The following is a 20,100-nucleotide window of genomic DNA, read 5'->3' as shown; positions in this document are numbered from 1 at the left end:
TGTGTGTGTGTGTGCATATGTGTCTCCTGGGCAGCTTAGGAAGAGCGAGTTGTCAAAAGCCCAGCCCAGGATCTGTCTTTTTTGTTCCTGGTGAGGATTTTATAAATATTTTGGAGGTTGCATGGGGTTGAAGGCGGGGTGGGAGGGATGGGGGGGCTGCAGGAGGGAGGCTAGATAAGTTTTGGGCCCACACAGCACAGAAGTTTTGAAAGCCTGCTTTTGATTAGCATTGCCTAGCAACCAACTCATCTGCTGCAAATCTCATCACGCCCCTGCAAAGCATCCACGGCATGCTAATCTTTTCATTTGATAGAAAAGCTGCTGTAATCTTTCTTCCTTTTCCTTTCTAAAAAAGCAGACAATAATAATAATGATGATAAAAAAAGATTTCATCCCTCCTCCCCCCCCTGCCCTGCACCCCCCAGCGCTCTTGTTGATCCAACACTTTGCCGAGTTCCCATGGATGACCTACATGTGTGTGTTCTGGCAGACAAGTCCCAGCTGCAAAGGCAAGCTTGGGTTGGTTTTTGCTTTCTGTGTTGTGTGTGCTGGAAAGGGAGGGCGGCAAGGGGAAGGATTTTTCTGGCTGGGAGCTGAGAAAGGAAGGAGGCAGGCAAGGTTACAGCACTCAGAGTCCGAATGGCTTAAATAAAATGTCTGGCTTCAGATACTGTAACTGAAGCCTCCCCAGCAGACAGAGAAGAACTGGTTTGTTCTGGTGTGTGCGCATGCATGCTTGTGCATGCTTCTGTGTGCGTGCACAAGTCCAAGTTCTCGCTATATCCGCAGGAGAAGAGCGAGTCTTACTTTGTTGCTGTGTACAGCCAGCTGCAAACAAGCCATGTTCTGGAATCTCCTTGGGCTCTGCCTGTCCTTTCACTCTGAAAATATCATGCCTAAGGGTAGGGGAAGTGGTTTGGACAAAATAAGACTTGACCTGAGCATCTGCCCAGAACTGAAACCAAACGTTTGTCTCCCTGAATTTTTGGCTTTTGATAAAGCTCAGATAATTTTTCTTGCCACCTGGCCATCTCCAAGCATGTCTGCGCTTTATGGTTCCACACAGATGCACTAATCTATCATGAAACAGGCCATGCATGCAGCTTCTAAGCTGGTGAGAAGCAGGAACATTAAAACATACAGAAAAGCACATTTTCAAATATCCAGCCGCATTTTTACAGGCACACATCCCAATAAGCAAGGTTTGTGCTACCCTGCCCTTTGTCCTTTCCTCAGTCTCCTTCCCCTCTTTCTAGTCTCCATATTTTTTTATCCTTTTTAATACCTTTAAGTACTCCTAAGGATGTCTTGTCCTCCCCACTCAAAAAGAAGTAAACTCCTCCAAAGTGCAACCCTGGGGCCATTTCACATTCTGCTTAACAACCTATCCTCTTTCCTGCTCCTTGAACCTGTGAACTTTGAACATAATACACCTCACTCCTACCCACATGTGATGATTGAGAGCAGACTCCTTTACAAAGATGTTTCCTTTTCTCCTCTACAGCATAATGCTGGAAGCATTCCCACTAGTGAGGTGCTATAAAGATGACTGCAGGATCACAAGGCCCCAAAGCAAAGATTAAGTCCCTCTGGTCAATAACCTTATACCTAAGGAAATGACAAAGCAGCCATTGTGTAATAGATCAGGCAGAGATACTAAGAATTTCCTAAGAAATCCAGGCTAAAACAGGAGCAATATGAGGCCTGAGAAGCAGTAAATGTTATGTAAAGTCGAAAAGGACACTAAGTTTGTGGAAGGTGTTTCAGTGTCACACTGCTTTGCATCCTTAAGCAATACACAGTGAACGATCGATTTTCAGGCCTACTCCTACAAAGTCCTAAAGGATAGCTAGGCCCAGTAACAAAACTTATGAAGCGTAGCTGAAAGAATGGCTGTAAGGCCACAGTAAAGGACAGTGAGGAAATTCAACCAACCTCATCTTGAACCTCTTGCAACCACTTCAAAAGGTTTCATGGAGCAGAATGCCCACAAGCCAACAAAATGAGACCCTTCATGTGTCATTTACAGCACTTGACAGAGGAGAATTGCCAGGTTTTGAAAAGCACATCCACCCACTCTCTCTTATCTTCTAAACAGCTCCAGTCCTACCAGCCTCAGCACTCTGTGCTGCAAACGCTTTTAGAGTCATCAATCAGGTGAAAACCCTTTCCTCTATGCACACACTGGGCTCAAAACCATTATGGGTTGGCTCTGCTCCCACAGCCAGCTGGAGACAGAGGTGCTTTAAACGCATTCAACGGGAAATGAAATAAAAACCCCACCTTAGCTGGTTTTTAATTAAAAAAAATCTCAAGCCTCATTGGTTCTCAGGAAAACACAGAGTTGGCTCATGTTTAAAGTGATATTATGAAATAAAATTAGTATTTTAACAAATTCCTTTTTCTATGTTAGTAAGAGCTTTAACAAAACGGCTGGTCACCCTAAAAATAAGATTTTTGATCACTGGAAGGCAGGTATTTTTGACTCAAAAGAAGACTGAATTTGGCTTCTAATTGCCTTCTCTTGCTAGGAATTTGCACCTATCTTTTCATAGACCTGAATTTCTTTGAAATCAACTCTAGGCCATTCCAGGGACAGTCAGCTCTGTTAGGCTGGATAAAAAGTAACAGATAGCAAAGCAGTTTCACCAGATGGCAGAGAGCAGCAAGTGAGGAACTGAGTGCCACTTATCCACATGGCAGATAATTTGCTATGAACTGCCATCACTGTAGAGACAGAAGAAGATAGATTGTTGTGAGTGGAAAATGAACTGGAATGGAGACAAGATTCCTCAGTTCAGACGAAACAGTGATTATCATAATTTTTCTGTAGAGTCCCAGAGAGTAGAAATTAAATATGTGAAAAGTGTCAGGCCTCTGTTGTCCTTGATGAACTTACAAGCAGGTTTCAAATATCCCAGCCTAAGCAGCATTCTCATTAGCAAAATGAGCTGAGAAGCCAAAAACTGAATGAACATCCCTCAGATTCCCAGATGATGAATGAGGACTTAAAGGTTGTAACATATAGTAGGTTTTGGTTTTTTTTTTAAATTTTTGTCAACGTAAAGGTAAGGAAACATAATTGCAAGCTCCTCTTGTTAACGCTGAATTCAGGTTTATGGATATATGTTCCTCACAGCCTTTACTGGAGAAAAAATTCTTTATCAAAGAACAGTAGCAACTTATCTGTAATGATCCATTCTTGGGAAAGACTCAGGGCTAAGCAAACAATAGATTGTTATATGTATCAACCTTTTTTTTTTTAATTCTAGCAAGTTGCAACAGCTTCTCTCTAAGATTTATTCCTGTCTTATAGCAGTCATGTTCTTACAGTATTAATAAAATGACAGCTCCCAATGAACAGCGCATAGAAGGCTTACAGTATTGGACATGGCTGAGAAATGTCAGCTTTCATGATGTTCTGCAGTTCAAAAGTGAGGAAAGTTTGTCACTTTGGCAGAATATTAGCTGAGGGAAAGAAAAATGTGTGAAGGCAGTTAAATAAGGTTACACAGGTGCTGCTGCTTCAGACTGTGGAAAAAAATAAATTAAAATACATGTAAAAGAAAATAATCTCTCTAATGTTTGAGTCTACTTACTGTAGGGATAAAACCACAAGTCAGCTTTAGGAGTGCTGCCCTTCTTTAACTAGCCAAACATCACACCGACATTCTTTGGTGACTTGTGGTTTGGAGAGATGGCCATATGTAAAGCTGAGGTCTATGCACTTCTTAGAACCAGAAACTATTTGTGTATGTTTGGGTAAACTCTGAGATGCAATCAAGCCAAAGGCAATTCTATATGCTAAGAGAACTTAATTTCATGATAAATTTTATAGTCTCCTAAGACAATTTTATCATTTCAGGCTACTCTTTACCCCTCACAAGTCAACAGATAGTTTCCAGTTTTAGGGGGAAAATGAGAAGGGTTTAAATGCTGCCAGTATCAAAACACAGCATTTCAGAATAGCCAGAGATTGAAGCAAGTTCTGTGATTGCTAGAAATACATCAAACTCAAACTACACTCACAAGCACTCCAAAAGTTTAAAGAAATTGAGGGAAAGAAACAAATGTGGTTATTACCAAAGTAAAAAGATGACCTTACCATGAACTCGTTTGTACTGAAGAAGTAGATATAATTTTACCAAAGAGTTCTTTAAAATTTAAATTGTTATTTACATAGAAGTCTTACCTTGTAGTTCACCCCAAGTCCCCTTATTCTAGACAGAACGACTCAACTGCTTTCTTTAGACAATTCACAAATGCCTTTAATGCACCTATGCCTTTAATGTTTTCACAGAATAGACATCAGGATTTGGACTTGCTGCCTTACATGGCATTTTCCCCCCAAATTTACTGAGATTCAGTTGTATTAGACATCAAATCCTAGAATCAGAACAACAGGTTTTGCATTAGCATTGTCAAACACCTATTAATTTAAAATGTCAAATTGCATTCCATCAAAGAAAAATGCAGGTATTTTTAGGGTTTGGATAGCTTTGGATCTAAGGTAAATACTTTTAATTCCTTGCACAGGAATAAAAATACTTTTAATTCCAAGCACAGTGTTCTTTCTAAAGATAAGAGGGAAATGAAGCAAATATCTTGTCAACTAATTGCTATGCAGCAGTGAAATAGCGAGATTCAAAAACCTCAGCATACATTTAAGGTCTGGAAATGAGTCCTTTTAAGCTCTATCCTCCTACATGGATCTCCTCTTATGCCACACCAATTTTAAACCTCATTGTGGCTGTCACTTCTACAGTCTTCTGTTTCAACAGTTTCCCAGTTCATCATTGTCCTGATTTTACTGCTTGCTGCTTTCCATTCCAGTTCCTTCAAGATGCCCAGAGGAGTATTGTGAAATGGGAGACACAGCTTAACTTCCCATGTCCTAATACTATCTTCCAGTGACCCAACAGTTCTTAAAGGTTAGAAAAAGGTTAGAAAAAGTTAGAAAATGGACTCAAGCTTGTGCTAGAACATGCTTAGAATATGACTACCTGTGCAAATTTTCATGTGAAAATAAAACTTCTTTCCTTTTTTTCTCTTAACACCCCATTTACCCATACATAATGTGCAATCTGTACTCAAAAACGGAGGTCACAGAGCTTCTAAGAAAAGAAGAATTGCTTTCAACACTTGTAAGACAATTACTTTCTTCCTAAACTCAATACAAACTTTTGGAAGAAACTTTCCATCAAAACCATCCAGAAACAAGTCCCTTATATAAGCATTTTTGGCTCAAATGCTATGGTAAATTATAATTAGATGAAAACAGTATTTTATGATGGAAGATATAAGACAACTGCAACAATCTCTGCATGCCCATCAATGATAAGGTGACAGCAATTCCAAATGTCTGAATGATCAAACACATTGAAAACAACCTTAAACTCCTTAACAGATCACTTAGGATACATTGATATACCCAGATGCTTCCTGCTCCCTGGATAACAGGGGCAATTCCATGCTTATATCTGCACTGGTCTTAACCCATGGACTTCCCTTGGAGGTCGCTACCTGGGCTTTCATGTGTCTGCAATGCCTTGGTTGCAAATGCTTTCTGGTATTGCTATCTGGTGTAACTGTGCATGCTTGTGTGCTTACAAACACAGCCATCCATTAACTCCTTACCATCCTCTTTTGCCAGGGATTACTCAATAGATAGAGAAAACACAGCAAAAACAAACCAGGATTACCTGATAGAAGTTTTTCATTCTGTTCTGCCTGCAAATCAGGGTTGCTAAAAAATAAAAAGTCCTAAGAATGCTGGGATCAGGAGCTCTCTATGTTCATCCATGTGATGGATGAACAGCAGAACAAGCTTCCCCACTGTCTGCCAGTTCATAGTCAGTGAATCAGGCAGAGGAAGCCTAAGGACAGGAATGAGGTATGGGCTCTGACCATTCACTCTGGGACTTCTCTGCTGACATCAACAACAAAGGTTCCAGGTGGTTTTCCCTAGCTGACCTCAAGTTGGACCACTGACTCTTACCAGGAAGACTAAAGATGAGAAGGAGTAAAGTACTAGGTCCCATCCTAGATGTGTATGCTGCTCCAAAGTTTTGTATGTCAACACAGAGTGAGGATCCCTCATAGGGAATCAAGGTGATCAACTGCTCTCTGCTGCGAGGGAAAAGAAACAGACTACAGCAAAGGGAACTCTAACCCCCGTTCTTGCTAGAGACTTCTGAAAGGCAAATGCCTTCAAACTGTCAGTGACTGTTAGAGACAAAATAGATCCAATCTTATAGAGCCAAATGTCTAATACTGTAAGTCTGTAGACTTACACTACTCTACTGAAATCAAACTCTTCATGATGTTAAACTGCCTATAAAGCAATTAACTTAGACACTCTTTTCAGTGGTTTTAAGAATATATATTGCTTCATCTTTACGGAAGGTCTGGCTGCATGGGGAATTGCATTTGTAAGTCAGCTATGAAACACAGGCCACCAAACTGTCCTGGAAACAGCAGCAGCCAGCAGACTCTTACGTAACTGGAAAGCTTAGAGGAACTGATGTACGATTATCTAAAGATGCAGTTCCATGGCACCTTCAACCAGTCTCAGCTGAGTGGCCTAAAAAAATCCTCCAGGATTGTTTTTCAGCCAGTTTAAGCCAGTTCATGCAACTATTCAGGTCAGAAAAGTGCCAATACCAGAGCAACAGAAGAAGAGGGGAACACATAGTTGGGAGCTGAGGGAGTAGGAGCACAGCAGACTGAGCAGTTTAAACTGCTATGGAGCTGAACCTTGGGAAAACACAGAAAGAAACTATTTGATACACTTTTCAGTCACTACTGAATGCAGCATATGAGCTCCTACATGTTCCTTCTTAAAGTGCTTTTTCAGATATTTATCAAAGATATTCCCTGGTTATCATAGAGGTAACTGGGCCCTGCCCCACTTCCACTGAAGGTAGTGGAAAGAAAACAGGCTGCTTTTGGTCAACAATGGGAAACCAAGCAAAGAGTGAAACTGAAAAGTAGCAGTGGAAAAACATTCTAGATTCAGAATTACGGACAGTAAAGAAATCACGAAGAGAAATGGCAAGTGGAGTACCTTTGGATTTTGAACTGAAACCTGGCTCTCTTGAATATTCTGCACTAACTGGGAAATGGAAACAATTTACAGTAGACAAATCTCATGACGTCTGACAACTTGAATATTGGCACAGTAGTGAATAGAAGTTGATGCTCATTGACTCGTAAATCAAATCAACTTTGAAGTCTTTAATAAGGGGTAAAGTGTGAATAAGCCGCTTGAAGGGAATCTAGCTTGTGTGCAAGTTAGCCAATGGGCAGATGCTCACTCTGCAAACAGCTGCCCTAGTCTGAGAGACTGCTGCCCTCCAGCTGCCTCTATCTGCCACCCTGCTCAGAGCTGCTGTCTCCCCAGCAGCTGGCAGACCCGCTGCTGTGAGCACTTCCAGGCAGGATTTGTCACATCAGTTTAAGCAAGTGGTTTGAGCTAATATGCCTTTACACTACACCCCAAAATGTACTGGGGAGTACGTACACAACTCCCATCCATGGCTGAGCAGTTGAAGGTGGCCAACAGAGGACTGTGGTAACTGGCCTCAGCAATACCCTCCAGCTTCGTCCAGAGGAAGAGGGGTGTCTGTAGGTTTTGACTTTGCTCTTGTTTACACAGGGAAATTACACTGCTTCAAGTAAATGCACGGTTTGTATCCAATTTACTTAAACTATTGCAAACCCTTATGTAAGCACTTAGTGAAAAGCAGCTTAAACAGAGAATGAACATGGGTGTGGTACAAGTTCCAGTAAACCTGTTAAACTTACTTAAATTAAACCAGTAGGATTTCCAGCTGTTAACAAATTCTTTGCAACTCCATAAGGGCGAATTCTTCCATTATGTCCATACCCACGCAGGAGTAAACATGTTTGCAGTAGGACCAAATCAGTTCAGAATTTGGCTCTGCACTAAGCACAAACCAAGTTTTAAATTGTAACCAATCCTAAGCAGCAAATCACAGCAAACTTCATATTCCTTTACTGTTATTCCCAGGGTAACACACCACCTGAAATGTGGAGAATATGAAGCTCTCCATCCTCATGATCACTGTACCTATTTTCCTCAGGCTCAGGTTTTGTAAAAAAATTAGAAAGTACCATGGTCTCCCAGTACTTGAAAGAGTAGAGGCCTTGTAAATCTCAACATCCTGCCCGTCCCAAAGAATGGAGCAGAGCTGGCTTTGAGTATGGGGGAGGAGAAAGGAAGTGTTCGTAAGCCTGAATGCAATCAGTGCATACAGTAGGTCTAATTCTTGTCCTATCAGCCTTGACGCAATGTGTCCTTTTCCTTCAGCTACTTTAGATAAACAGGAAAAGAAAAGAAAAAAAACAGTGCTGGAAAAAATACAAGTAAGTTCAGAAAGAAAATGTTATTGTCAAATGTTCTAATAGCGATTTCAAACAATAGTGAGTACAGTATGTCATATGAAAAACAGTGTTATTGGTATGACAGTCAATCATACCAAAACCAGAAAAAACAGAGAGACTTTTTTTTAAAATTATGCTGCAATAAGAATAGCTAGTGATTTGGAGCATTAAGCATTGCAGCTTACGAGTAACAAAACCTGAAAAGTGGAAACCAGCACAAGTGGTAATATTCTTACATCCATTTTTCTGACAGGGAAGGTTCTTTACAGATAGTTAAAGTGGTTTGCCCTGGTTTTTAATAATTGTAGAGTGTACCTATGCTACTGCCTAGCAAAGCCATGAATAGCACTACCTTCCTCTAGCTGTTAAATTATTCCAAGAAGTATTCTTTCATTAATGCTTCATACAAAAAAACCCCAAAACAAACAGGTGAAGACTAGTTACACAGTAGGAATAATCTGGTTTGGCACTCAATACTACTTCTAGAAGCCAAGTCAACTGTCTGGTGTGAATGTGGGAGTGCTAACACCACTGAAAGGGCTCATTCTACAACTGAAGACTATAAAATATAATCTTTCAAAATGATTTTTGTGCAGAAATCTATGAAAAAAGACATAGGTTATGACAGCAGACCCTCTCAATTAACAATGCCGTACTTATAAAGACATTGGACCTAGTAAGCCAAATCATTAGTGATGGGCATAGCTTCAAAGAAATCAGTGCAACTCAGTGATGTGATAAGAAAATTTGACTCAGTTTAATTTCTTATTGGTGGGCTTTTATCATTTGTAGCATGAACATGAGGGATATGAAGGGACACATTCATCTGTTTAATTAATTTAACAGATCTCTTTTAAACCACACAGTATGATGCATTGTCACAATCAATTACCAGAAATATGGAAATTGATATCTTCAAAACATTCATAACTAATTATCTCACACATTTTCACAAAGTAGTTCAACGTTACTAACTACTCTGTGAAAATGTTCACCGACGTTATCCATTGTCATTCAACAAATCCAGAGCTGAGCAAACATTAAAAAGGAGCTCCTAGTTTCCACAAACACCTTCTACCCATTAGGCTGTGCTGCTTATTCACACTCTTAAGGAGTTAGCTGTGAGTAAGAATTGATGACTATTTTTATCTCTGTTACCCATCAAAAATCCCTTTATTCAGTGAATGGACTGTATGTAATGAGCTTCCATTCCAGTTCTTAGAGCATGTCTGTTCACAATACAAAAAACACCCTTATTAAAATTGCTCTTAAATGAGTCTCTAGAAGTGTTATGGATGGACTGGACAACACTGACAATACTCTCCTTTGACCCCATTCTAGTTCTTCTGCAGAACAGACTGTAACACACTATTAAATTTAAGAGAAGAAAGATGGTCTGAAAGACATCCTGGAGGATGCAGAGTTGCTGATGCAGAGTATGCCCTGGTCAGGTGACATGGTTCCAGTTCTCTACTCATTCAGTCCCTCCACTCCCTGTGATGCTGTAAATGTCTCAGTCGTGCTCTATAACTGCCTGGGGTTATTTGTTCATCCATCTGTTCAAAAGTCAAGAGTCAGTCAACACTTTCATCTTCCTCATGCTCTACTATAGCAGGACTTCACTCTCCCCATATAGCAGGGCATGATAGTTGACTTTCTCTACTTGCTGCCTCCTGCTGACATTTTTCTCTCGTACCTTTCGCTCTGCTTCTGCTTTCTTTCTTTTCTTTCCTTAAACCTAGTTGACAGGACTACCTTTCTGGGCTGTGCCCTTTGTCTGTAGGGGTAGCGAACCCTGATCCCTAGAGGAAGCCTTGAGCCCTAAAATTCAGGTCAAATAAGTTACCAGTTCTGTGAACTCAGCATTCTCTTTTTAAAATATTTTAAAAGGAGAACTTGTTCGCAAAAGAACAAAGACCAGAAAGGTTTATAACTCCTAACAGAAGCCATCTGCTTGAATGTAAAGCTAGGAATGTATTGGTATTTTCAGTTCAGGCCAGGACAGCTGGGATCAAGAATACCAGCCTGCAGGCTGTTGCTCAGACTTACCTTTCTGTTAAGGAAACAGTTTTTGCAAGAGAAGTGTTATCGTATCCTTAAAAACAAACAAACAAAAAAATACTTTCAGAAACCCCCAGCATACCCTTTCATGAAGCTGAACATTTTCCTCTCACACTCCAGAGAAAAAGGGCAGGCTACTCCACACAAAATACTGCTTGCCATTATAAATCAAACAGAGGAAAGAGAAATGAAGAGCTGATTCTGTAGTTGTTTTTTATTAATAACTTTTAACTAAAGTTATATATTAAAATATCCAACACTGATTTTCTAAAAAAAAAAAAAAACCAAAACAAACAACCCACCAAAACTCAAACCTGTGAATTTCAACCATTATGGGATTTTTTTGTTTCTCCTCTCTCAAAAATAACATGACCATGGTCCATTTTTCAAGCCAGATTTCAATCCTCTCCAGCCAGCTGTCAGGAAACCACAGAAGGTGCTTGAAAGAGCACAAGAAATGACTGGTTCTAATCTGAAGGAAAAAAAAAGTTGGGGAACAAGGCAGCTACTTGTGGCAGAATGTTATTTTTTCTTCAGTCTCTGCCTGCATATTTTCACAACATGTGTACTCTGTTACCCCATCACTTCCCTCTTTTCCTTTGGTAAATATCTCTGCTTTGGAATAAAAGAAGGCCCAGGGGTGCTACTTGTAAGGACTGCACTTGCCTTGATATGTTTTTTTTGAACTGAACACATACAATGGACACATTTCAAACTTGGACCTTTGCCATCATACATGTTGCTTTTAGTCTAACTTTCTCAGATAATGGGGGGAGGCTGGAAGTAAGGAAGAGCTGGGAGTGGGGTCATACACTCTATCCTTTACCAGATGTGGGATCTCATGGGAGCCAAGTGTGATAGCCCACACAAACCCCTCTAAGCACACAACATAATGGAGAGAGAGAGTGGAATGCAAACTGACTCTCTCCAAGCACTGATTGGTTGCAAAATCAAATACGAACCCAATGGAGAAATGGATGACTAGGCCATACCTTTGCCATGCAGCTGCTTAGATTAAAAAAAAGGTAGCATGATTAACAATTTATTTTTAAAAAGAAACAAATCTGTTTACAAGTTCTTTTTGAGGAAGAAAATCAATGAGAGGGAGATTTCTCCCCACTTTCACCCTGTACACTGCATGCCCAGTTAAATGACTGTGTTTCATATATTTGATTTAACCTGTTGTTTGCAACCCAACAGATGCACTGAAGTAGATTAGACATTTGTTCTAGAGAAGAATTAGAACAGAATTGGGATCTAGGAAACTGGATTAACGCGGCTCAAAGATTAACCCACACCCAAACACTAACCCAGTTAAGAACACTGAGTAAGACACACTTTTCAACGTCGTGCTCATGCATCAAATGGCAATGCAGCAACAGCTAGGGGAAGGACAAGAGTTGGCAATGGGCTCACCCTGTGAACTTACATGCCAGGGCACTTCCAAGTGGCATGTGAATGAAGCCTGAACCCCTGAAAGCTGCCATGTGTACTAAGCAACTTGGAGATGGGAAGAGCTGCCAGTGGAGCTGAGGTAGTGCTTGAGCAAAGTTAATTTGGGAACAAAACAAAGTATTGAGAGGTTCCTGAAAGGTCTAGGCAGGTGTGAAAGATTCGAGAATTCTCTGCATTATATAGTGTTGAGTCCAGCTCTGCAAAGTATTTTTGAACTTGTATTTTACATACATGGGACTGTATTTTCCAGAAGTTGTGGATTTCTTTATATACCCAGACCTACCTGTGCAAAATGCAAGAGAGGTTAGGAATGCAATAAACTTTAGTTTTTTGCAGCTCCTTTACTAACCAACTGAACTAGCTACACCATTTAAGTTTGCTTGTAAGGTTTTTGTCTGCTACTAAGACACAAACAGTTTTGGAGTAAAACACAGCAGTACTTTGTAGAAGCCAAGCAGTGTCACGCAGCAGCAAAAGCCATATAAAGAAATCTAATAACATTACAGGAGGAGAATTAAGGTCCCATGTAAGAAAAAGGAACATCAGATACTCTTTGGCATGGAAGGGCTAACAGAGTTTTCTCCTACAGTATATGTGCTATCCTGTCAGTGATAAAGGATCCAGCTCTGTGCTGGGACAAATGGTTTCTTTTCTTGGCCTAGTGCAGCAGAAGTCTTCTGTCCCGCTGTTTTCTCTTGTGAAAAGAAAAGAGTTACTACAAAAAGGTGCAGAAAGCTGCCTAGAGCATGAGGAATTCAATCAATAACCCTGGCACAGCTGGTATCCTCTGGCACACACTGGGCAGCTTATCAGGCAAAATGACAGCAGGTCCAAAGCTCCATTTCAGATGCTGCTGCCGCTCAGCCCAGAAGTTGGGTAGCAGTCCTCACCATGCTAACTCTGCAGCAGAATACTTAATCTAAGAGGATATGTAAGAAAGGAAAAGGTGTAAGACCTGCCAAATGACAAAACCTTGTAACATGATACTAGCAATGGAATGTGTGCAAGAAAATAGAGCAATACCACAGACAGCTAAAGAAAGGTGTTGCCATGACCTGGTAACTTCAGATAAAGTGATATGGGCCCTGCTGCTGCATGTCCCATAAAGAAAGAAGGGGCTCACATATACAATTCTTCACTAGCTCCCTTCTCTCTTTTACAGTTTCAACTCAAGTAATGTCACCTTGTGAAGAGGTAGAACTCCGGAGTCATCTAATGAAGCTCTGAAATCCACTGCTGCCTACTGGGGGACCAAGATTTCAAGACATTAAGGTTAAAATATTTCCCAGTAGGTCTCCTACTAACATCTTAATGTGTCTGTACCGAGTGGTATTTTCACAACATTCCCTTCCTTTCTCCTTTGACTGGATAAAGAGCTAGGAGGAAAAAAAAAAGTACCTATGAATACTGATGTGCAGGGAACCCTCGTAAATTCGCTTCCCGTCAGTTCAACAAATGAGGTCCCCCTGGGAAGCTGTGAGAGAGAGCCTTCTCACAACAGCCTGATTATCAAAAGTTTCTTCTGTCTTGAAATACTCTAACCTCACAGGGACAAGCATCATAATATTATGAAAGTATCATAATAGCTTGAGCATTGTAAACTACTTTTGTAACTTGGGATGCGTGAGGCACATTTCCAACAGGTTGGTTCCCAGCGATACTGTTTGCCTCTCTGTATCACTTGAGAATTACCCCAAGCTTGAAAGATTCATGTGCTGTACAAATTCAATTTCAGAATAGAAATGTGATTCTCCATATATTGGATTTCAGGTAGTCACTGCATCCATCATAAGTTTAGCAAGCTAGCTTTATCACTGCCTTCTTCTCTTCAGAAATATAATATGTGTTACCTGTTACAGTCCTACCCAGTATTTCAAAAATTTTCTAGAAATAAGTTGTTCTTCAGGGATTGCCATAAGTCTACAGTACTTCAGTATTGATGACATTTCTGTCAACTTACAGATCTGCCCTTCACAGTTTTCTGTCCTGGATCTTTTCCATTTTTGCAGTTTACAGATCCATCCATGTTTTGCAGCTATCTGTGTGTGAAGGCATTCTACATAATAACCTGAGAAGTTATCTCCTGCTTTCTTTCCAGTCTCCCTAGAGTTTCTGGGGCAGCACTTTTGTATGTTGGTACACAAAGCTAACCTCACATGTATCCTTCTCCTAGCACTAAAAAAGAAACTGCTTTTACAACCATGTTTCAGTCTGGTTGTATCGTTCAAACTCTAAGAAACCGGAATGAACTAGTGTAAATCAAACAGTGCTCTTACCACTTAGACCCGCCCTGCAACCCTTTGCAATCAGGGAATCTAAAATTACCATATTTACAGCATCTGCAGCAGAGCCAAGTACAAAACAAGATGAATAGCTGTGACGCACAAGGCAAAGTGTAGAAGTATGCAGCTGGGCCTGCAAACAATATAGGCACTTGGCACTGAAGTCCATCTAATACTTTTCACAGATCAGAATGACTAAAAGGGGAAGGAGGGGGAGGGAGGAGAAGAGAAATTCCAGGAAGATGAGTGAAAACACAGCAGAAATCCCAGGCTGCTTCACTAATGGGTAATTGAAATGACTCACAAAAGGTCTAATAGGGAATTCAATTAATTAGGGACATGACTGGGCAGGGAGGAGGAGGGAAAGAAAAGAGTGCCGGTGATACAAGAAAACCACTCCTTTCCATTTACTTAAAAAAGGGTCTGGAAGAAAACCTGAAGGCAAAAAAAAGCCAGGTTTTTCAAGGCAGGGCCTCTACTCCTTCTTATGCACAGAAAAAGCCCACAGTTGAACCACCTCGGCTTCATGGGATGAGAAAAGGACAAATAAGCAGATTCCTATTGCCTATCTTCCTTTCCCTAGATTTCTAAAGAAAAGGAACAAAAAAGAATAAAATTTTATATATTTAATACATCACCAGTAAGGCAACTAGTAAGAAGAAACTATGAGGACAAGACAGAGGAATGATGCAGAATAGATTAATACGATGCTGCTAATAGCATCCCCATCTTCATAACACCGCTACTTATTCCATGTGACAATGAGGGGAGGGTGATAGGAAGCTGTAGGAAGATGAAAAAATGAAAAATACATGGGGACATATGAAGGAAAAATGTAATGGAAGAAAGGGAGAGCAGCAGGAACGGGGAGATGAAAGAATGGAAGCGATATGAGGAGGGAGAGGAAAAAATGGAAAAGGAGTGGATGGAGGGAAGGCTAGGGGAAATGAAGAAGGTCATGGGTGAGAGGAGCAGGAGGGGGAAAACCTGAAAAGGAGAAGAGCAGATGCGGGAGTGGTCAGGGAAAGAATGAGAAGTTTCACAATCAGTCAGCAGTTAGAACTTGCTGTGATGGGTAATTGGGAACAGCAGTGTTGATTCAGCAACCATCTATTGACAAATACTGCTTCTGATTAAGCCTCAGAGACTAAATTTACACTAGTGCTAATTTAGAAGTCTCCACGAATATGTGACCCAAACTTGCAGACCCACAACTGGTCATTCCTGGTAATGGAACAGCAGGGAGAGATACAATGACTGGGGGCTGGAAAGATCCCACTTTCCTGAGGTGGAAAGTGGGATCTGCAGCCTTTCAGAATAAAGTTACCATAGCTTGAAACATAGCTCTTGTTAATTCTGACTTGGAGCTGTTATTGCCAGGCTGGCTGTTCAATAGCTTTACAAAAGAAACTCACAGTCATTGTTTACCTTCGTGAATCATGAAGAGAGCTAACAAAAAGTACTTCTTGGGCCTATTGGGTTCAGCACTGAATACCCTCAGAAGGCTTAGATATGCTCTCATGCTCAAGGATCAAGATACTATCACTGTGAAAGGTTGGCAAAGTTTGCAATATACTGCATGTTTGGGCAGTTAGTTGAGTATTTCTGTTCCCAGAGCTGTCAATCTAACATCTTTGCATGAAAACATATAAATCAAACTATATACCTCTGCCAGTGAACAGACCATTAATGTCAGCTCGACTATCAAATGACTTCCAGAAAAGCAAAAGATTTTTTATAAGCCTTATATTTACTGTAATAGAGTAAAGAAGATACAACACTGCCCAAGAAAACAATTTTCAGGCAGTCCAGACATACTGGACCAGAAAGAAAAATATACTGTTTCAGTAACAAGAACCAGTATGATACAAATATCGTTATACTACTGTAAATACACCTGTGTCTAGATACATAAATTGCACTATCGTAACTAAATCCTGGCTTTCACATTGTTTTAAGGTAGATTCATGCAAAAATGAGTATGCAGGAATCCCCAGCTGATTCAGAACTGACCTTCCAACATGACACTAAGGAGTATTATGCTGCTGCAGGAATCATCTTTCAGAAGTATAAAGCGGAAATTCAAATTCCTTTGGGCTGGTTTAAAAAAATAGCCCCTAGAAATTTTGCGAAGACATTATTGTTGGTGCTCCAAACAAATGTAAATATATTCTAGTTTCAACCAACTAGGCTGGTATTTTCTAAGGAAAGGACTACAAATTGTGGACATTCAGTGCCTAGGTGCCTATGCAACAATGCTATTGTCATACAAGAATTACAATACAGCTATAAAATGTCAATTAAGTCAGGTAGCCTCAAAAGCAAATTCAAGCTGGGTAGCCAAAGCACTTGACACAGTACTTTTTTGGTTTCAAAGCTCCATTCTTTTCAAATTCTCTAACATGCCGATGAAACAGACAGTGCAATGTGCTCTGAAGGTCATCAGTTTCTAGCCAAAGCGCCTCCAAAATTTAGCAGGGCCTTGATTTCATTGCCAATATAATTTTGTCCTTTTACTGAGCCTTCATCAAGTTAGACTCAAGAGAACTACAGGTTAGGTCAACATGTATCTCGAGGCTATCTGGGTTCTGTTAAGCCAGGCTGACGCATTTTGTCCAGACCCTCCTCTCCTTCTCTTCAAAACACTCATCAGAAAATTTAAAAAATTCCCTCTCTTCTACAGAATTTAAATAATTAGAACAAATTCTTTTTATCTCTCTAATTAAGTACCATCCTGTATTTAGTCAGTTGACAGCACCAAAGAATGATTTTTCTGTATTCCACAATGTCATCCCTCCTCCCTGGATCTATTCAAAGCCTCTTGTACATATTTAATCACTCCTAGCTAGGCCTGGCTAATGAAATGCAGGGCCTTGCCCTGACCTGACCTTGCTATTTCTATTTTGGCTCAGCACATCCTCTGCTAGTTGGGTAAAAAAAAAAAAAAAAAAGTTCTTTCTTTCTCTTGGACTTAAAGGTCCTGTTACTGGCAGGGGGTATGGTCAAGGACACTGCTGAAAACAGAACAAATGACTCTGAATGCTGCTTCACAAAACTACTGCAACCCCAAAAAGGACCATAGCAACTTAAGTGCAAAGTTTTTTCCCCTTTTTCCTTTGCTTGGCAAAGACTGGTGGGCACTGTTCATCTACTGGGAATGGCTTATGGCTACATAATTCTGTAAGAAAAATGGACTGCTCAAATTGTTTCCAGCACTCATAAAGCACTGGTATTTGTTTTGGGCACTTACTGCAACTAAATATGTTTTTCTTGGTTTTCCCTATCTACCCTTCCTATTTGCCAATATGACAATTAAAAAATATATTTTCCCTTTCCAAGAGCTTGTGAAGAAGTGTGATCCCATTTATGAGCACTTAGGAATGCTGGATGTTGGGTTAGCCCTTTTGTCACATGATGTTGGTTGCAGGAATTTATCAACATGCCAATCAAAAGTCAGAAATGTTTCTAGTATAGGACAGGACAACATTTACATGGTGATCGTGGTCTTTTTAAGCTAAGTTTGTTTTCAAGTGGTTTGTGATTTTGTTGACCATTAGTTTTGGTGCTCAGTTTTATGTACTGAGTTGCTGGATGAACCATAAACCATATTTGAAATCAGCAAGGGCAAGGGCCATCTTTTTATTCTTTGTGTGCACACACTGCCTTGCATTGTGGAGCTCTGGATACTGAATAGGGGTCACAGATGCTATCACAAAACAACCAGTAACAGCACAAGGATCTTTAGGTACTCAGATTGTCAGAAAAATAAGGCTGAGTGGCTCAATTCACAATTGTTCCTTGATTATCTCTCAACTGAGGCACATCAGAGAAATATGGCTGAATAGGACAAGGATGCCTTTAGCTAGCTGCCCGAAACTAAGGCCCTACATCCCATGGAGCACTGTGAGTCATAAGGACCACAGATATAGACCACATTTCTAATGGCCAGAATCCATGTAACACATCCCTTATTAGTTCTTCTGTACACACTGGAACTTACATAAGAAGAGTTACACTCGTGCTTACAAGCCCAGTTTTTTCTCAGCTCAACTAAAACAAACAGGTTCAAGTTGCAACATTCAGACAAATTGAAGCAGTAGGAGATTAGACATTGAAGAAATAATAAAATCATGTTCATAATCACTGGAATGGTGTGCTGTGTAGAACAAGCACACTCACAGTGACTGTCCGTGTCTTTGGTTTTTTTGTGTTATATTCTGCTGCAGGCATTTTTGTTGTGATTTTACACTACAGACATCAAGAGCATTGAGTGCTGAATCTCCCTGCTTATGCTGTTCCTGATGTTTGGCAGAGCTGGAGAATGCTACCTTGGGGTCCTTCTTCCCTCAGAGATCTCACGGGATGTTGCAGTTACGCCACATCCCCACAGCTAAAACCACAGAATGTAAAAACAGCTGTGAAATCCAACTGTCTGATCTGCCTTGGTGTTTAGCTGGCCTCTGTGGGGCCAAATTTTTTTGACTCAGAGTAAAAATATGATTTAGCACAATTCATGAGACTAGGCAAAAGCATTTTTGGAAGGTTTTTTCCAACCCACTTGTAACAAACAAATTTGGGCCATCACCTATATATGCCAGAAAAAATGTTTATCTAGCTTAGCCAAAATTGAGCAAAATAGATTTGTTGGCAGCATGGACAAAGTTTTACGCTTTATTTTTTTTTGAGGTTCCTTCCTAATTCCAGTTTTCTATTCCCCACTCTTTAATTTTTTCTCCCTTATGGTTCTTTTCTTTCCTTGAGTCTTCTTTTGCATTTGTTTTCTTTCTGTCCTGTCTCATGGGGGCATATTAAAAGACTTCCTATCTCTACCATTCCTACCTTTTCTTTGCTAAATTATTTTCCCCTGGCCAAAGGTATATCCTTTGATACCCCTTGATTAAATTTCTAACATATTAAACGATAGGGAAACACAAATCTTAACAGTAGGCTAAGACCATTAATCCAAAAAATATAAGGATTTTTTTTAAATCTACATTTGTCTTACTAATGTGTCGCTGTTAGAGGGATATCTGGGGGGTCACTGCCGGCTGCTCTGTGCAGGTTTTCAGGGCTGGGACCATTAATCCAAAAAATATAAGGATTTTTTTTTAATCTACATTTGTCTTACTAATGTAGATATTTATATATAGATACATATATTTTAATATCTCACCACTTACTCGACAACTAGCATAGAAAAGATACATGTAAGACAATTTCAGAAAGAGGAAAATAGACAAATTTAATAGCTTAACAAGGAAAATTTGAATCTATCATTTCCAGGCACACTGGTCTTCCTTCTGCTGTTACAGACTTCATATGTTTCCCATGAGGTGAACATCAAAATTCCTATTTCTTTAGCATTAACTGCATGAACCATTATAAGATGGCTCATACTCCCAAAAATCAACATAGAAATTTTTAGCACTCCAGTTAGAACTTTCTGAAATTTCATTTGAATTTTTTAAATACAAAGTCAGACTGAGTCTCACAGTAAGTGCCAGATAGTTTTGCATGCATTCTTGAGGCTACTAAGACTGACCCGTGTAAAGACCTGAGTACTATCTAATTTCTGTTGAATATGTTTCCTAAAAATAGTCTCACTATCTCCAGAGACTTTAAATAATAGTGGTAACCAGTTGTCTTGGGGATGACAAGAAGCAACTCCTCACAGGCAGTTGTTCAAGAGAGCCTTCCCAATTGATTCTTCTAGGGGTTCATATCTTCATGCTTTATTAAGGGCCTCTAACTGTTGCCTCACTTTTTGGAATACATGAGCACTTGAAATTAGTTCATGATAAACTTGTTGAGGGTTGATTTTATCACTTTTTAATTGAAAGCAGGTCACTAAAAAAAAAATCGCCCATGTTGAGAATCCAGAAGATTTAGGAGGGGT

General features: G+C 40.0%; 1 protein-coding gene and 1 long non-coding RNA gene across 13 annotated transcripts in view; one reads left to right on the top strand and one right to left on the bottom strand.

The window, feature by feature from the left end:
• RAD51B (RAD51 paralog B) overlaps positions 1–20,100 on the bottom strand; it is a 409,186-nt gene that overhangs the window by 105,302 nt on the left and 283,784 nt on the right. The window contains exon 12 of one of the 11 annotated variants that reach the window (XM_051791442.1): positions 10,456–10,501. The exons of the other annotated variants lie outside the window; for them this stretch is intronic. Coding sequence (XP_051647402.1) covers positions 10,456–10,501 — 46 coding nt within the window. The remainder of the gene's footprint in view (positions 1–10,455; positions 10,502–20,100) is intronic. 11 annotated transcript variants of the gene reach the window in all.
• The window catches only part of LOC127472795 (uncharacterized), a 43,595-nt gene that overhangs the window by 16,900 nt on the left and 6,595 nt on the right, over positions 1–20,100 (top strand). For both annotated transcript variants that reach the window (XR_007905169.1, XR_007905168.1), the window contains exon 2: positions 13,085–13,194. This is a non-coding gene — a long non-coding RNA (uncharacterized LOC127472795). The remainder of the gene's footprint in view (positions 1–13,084; positions 13,195–20,100) is intronic.

Source organism: Manacus candei, unplaced genomic scaffold, assembly GCF_025592945.1.
Source record: "Manacus candei isolate 608988 ecotype Guabito, Panama unplaced genomic scaffold, ASM2559294v1 h1tg000033l, whole genome shotgun sequence".
NCBI lineage: Eukaryota > Metazoa > Chordata > Aves > Passeriformes > Pipridae > Manacus > Manacus candei.
This window is presented reverse-complemented; position numbering and strand designations above follow the sequence as displayed.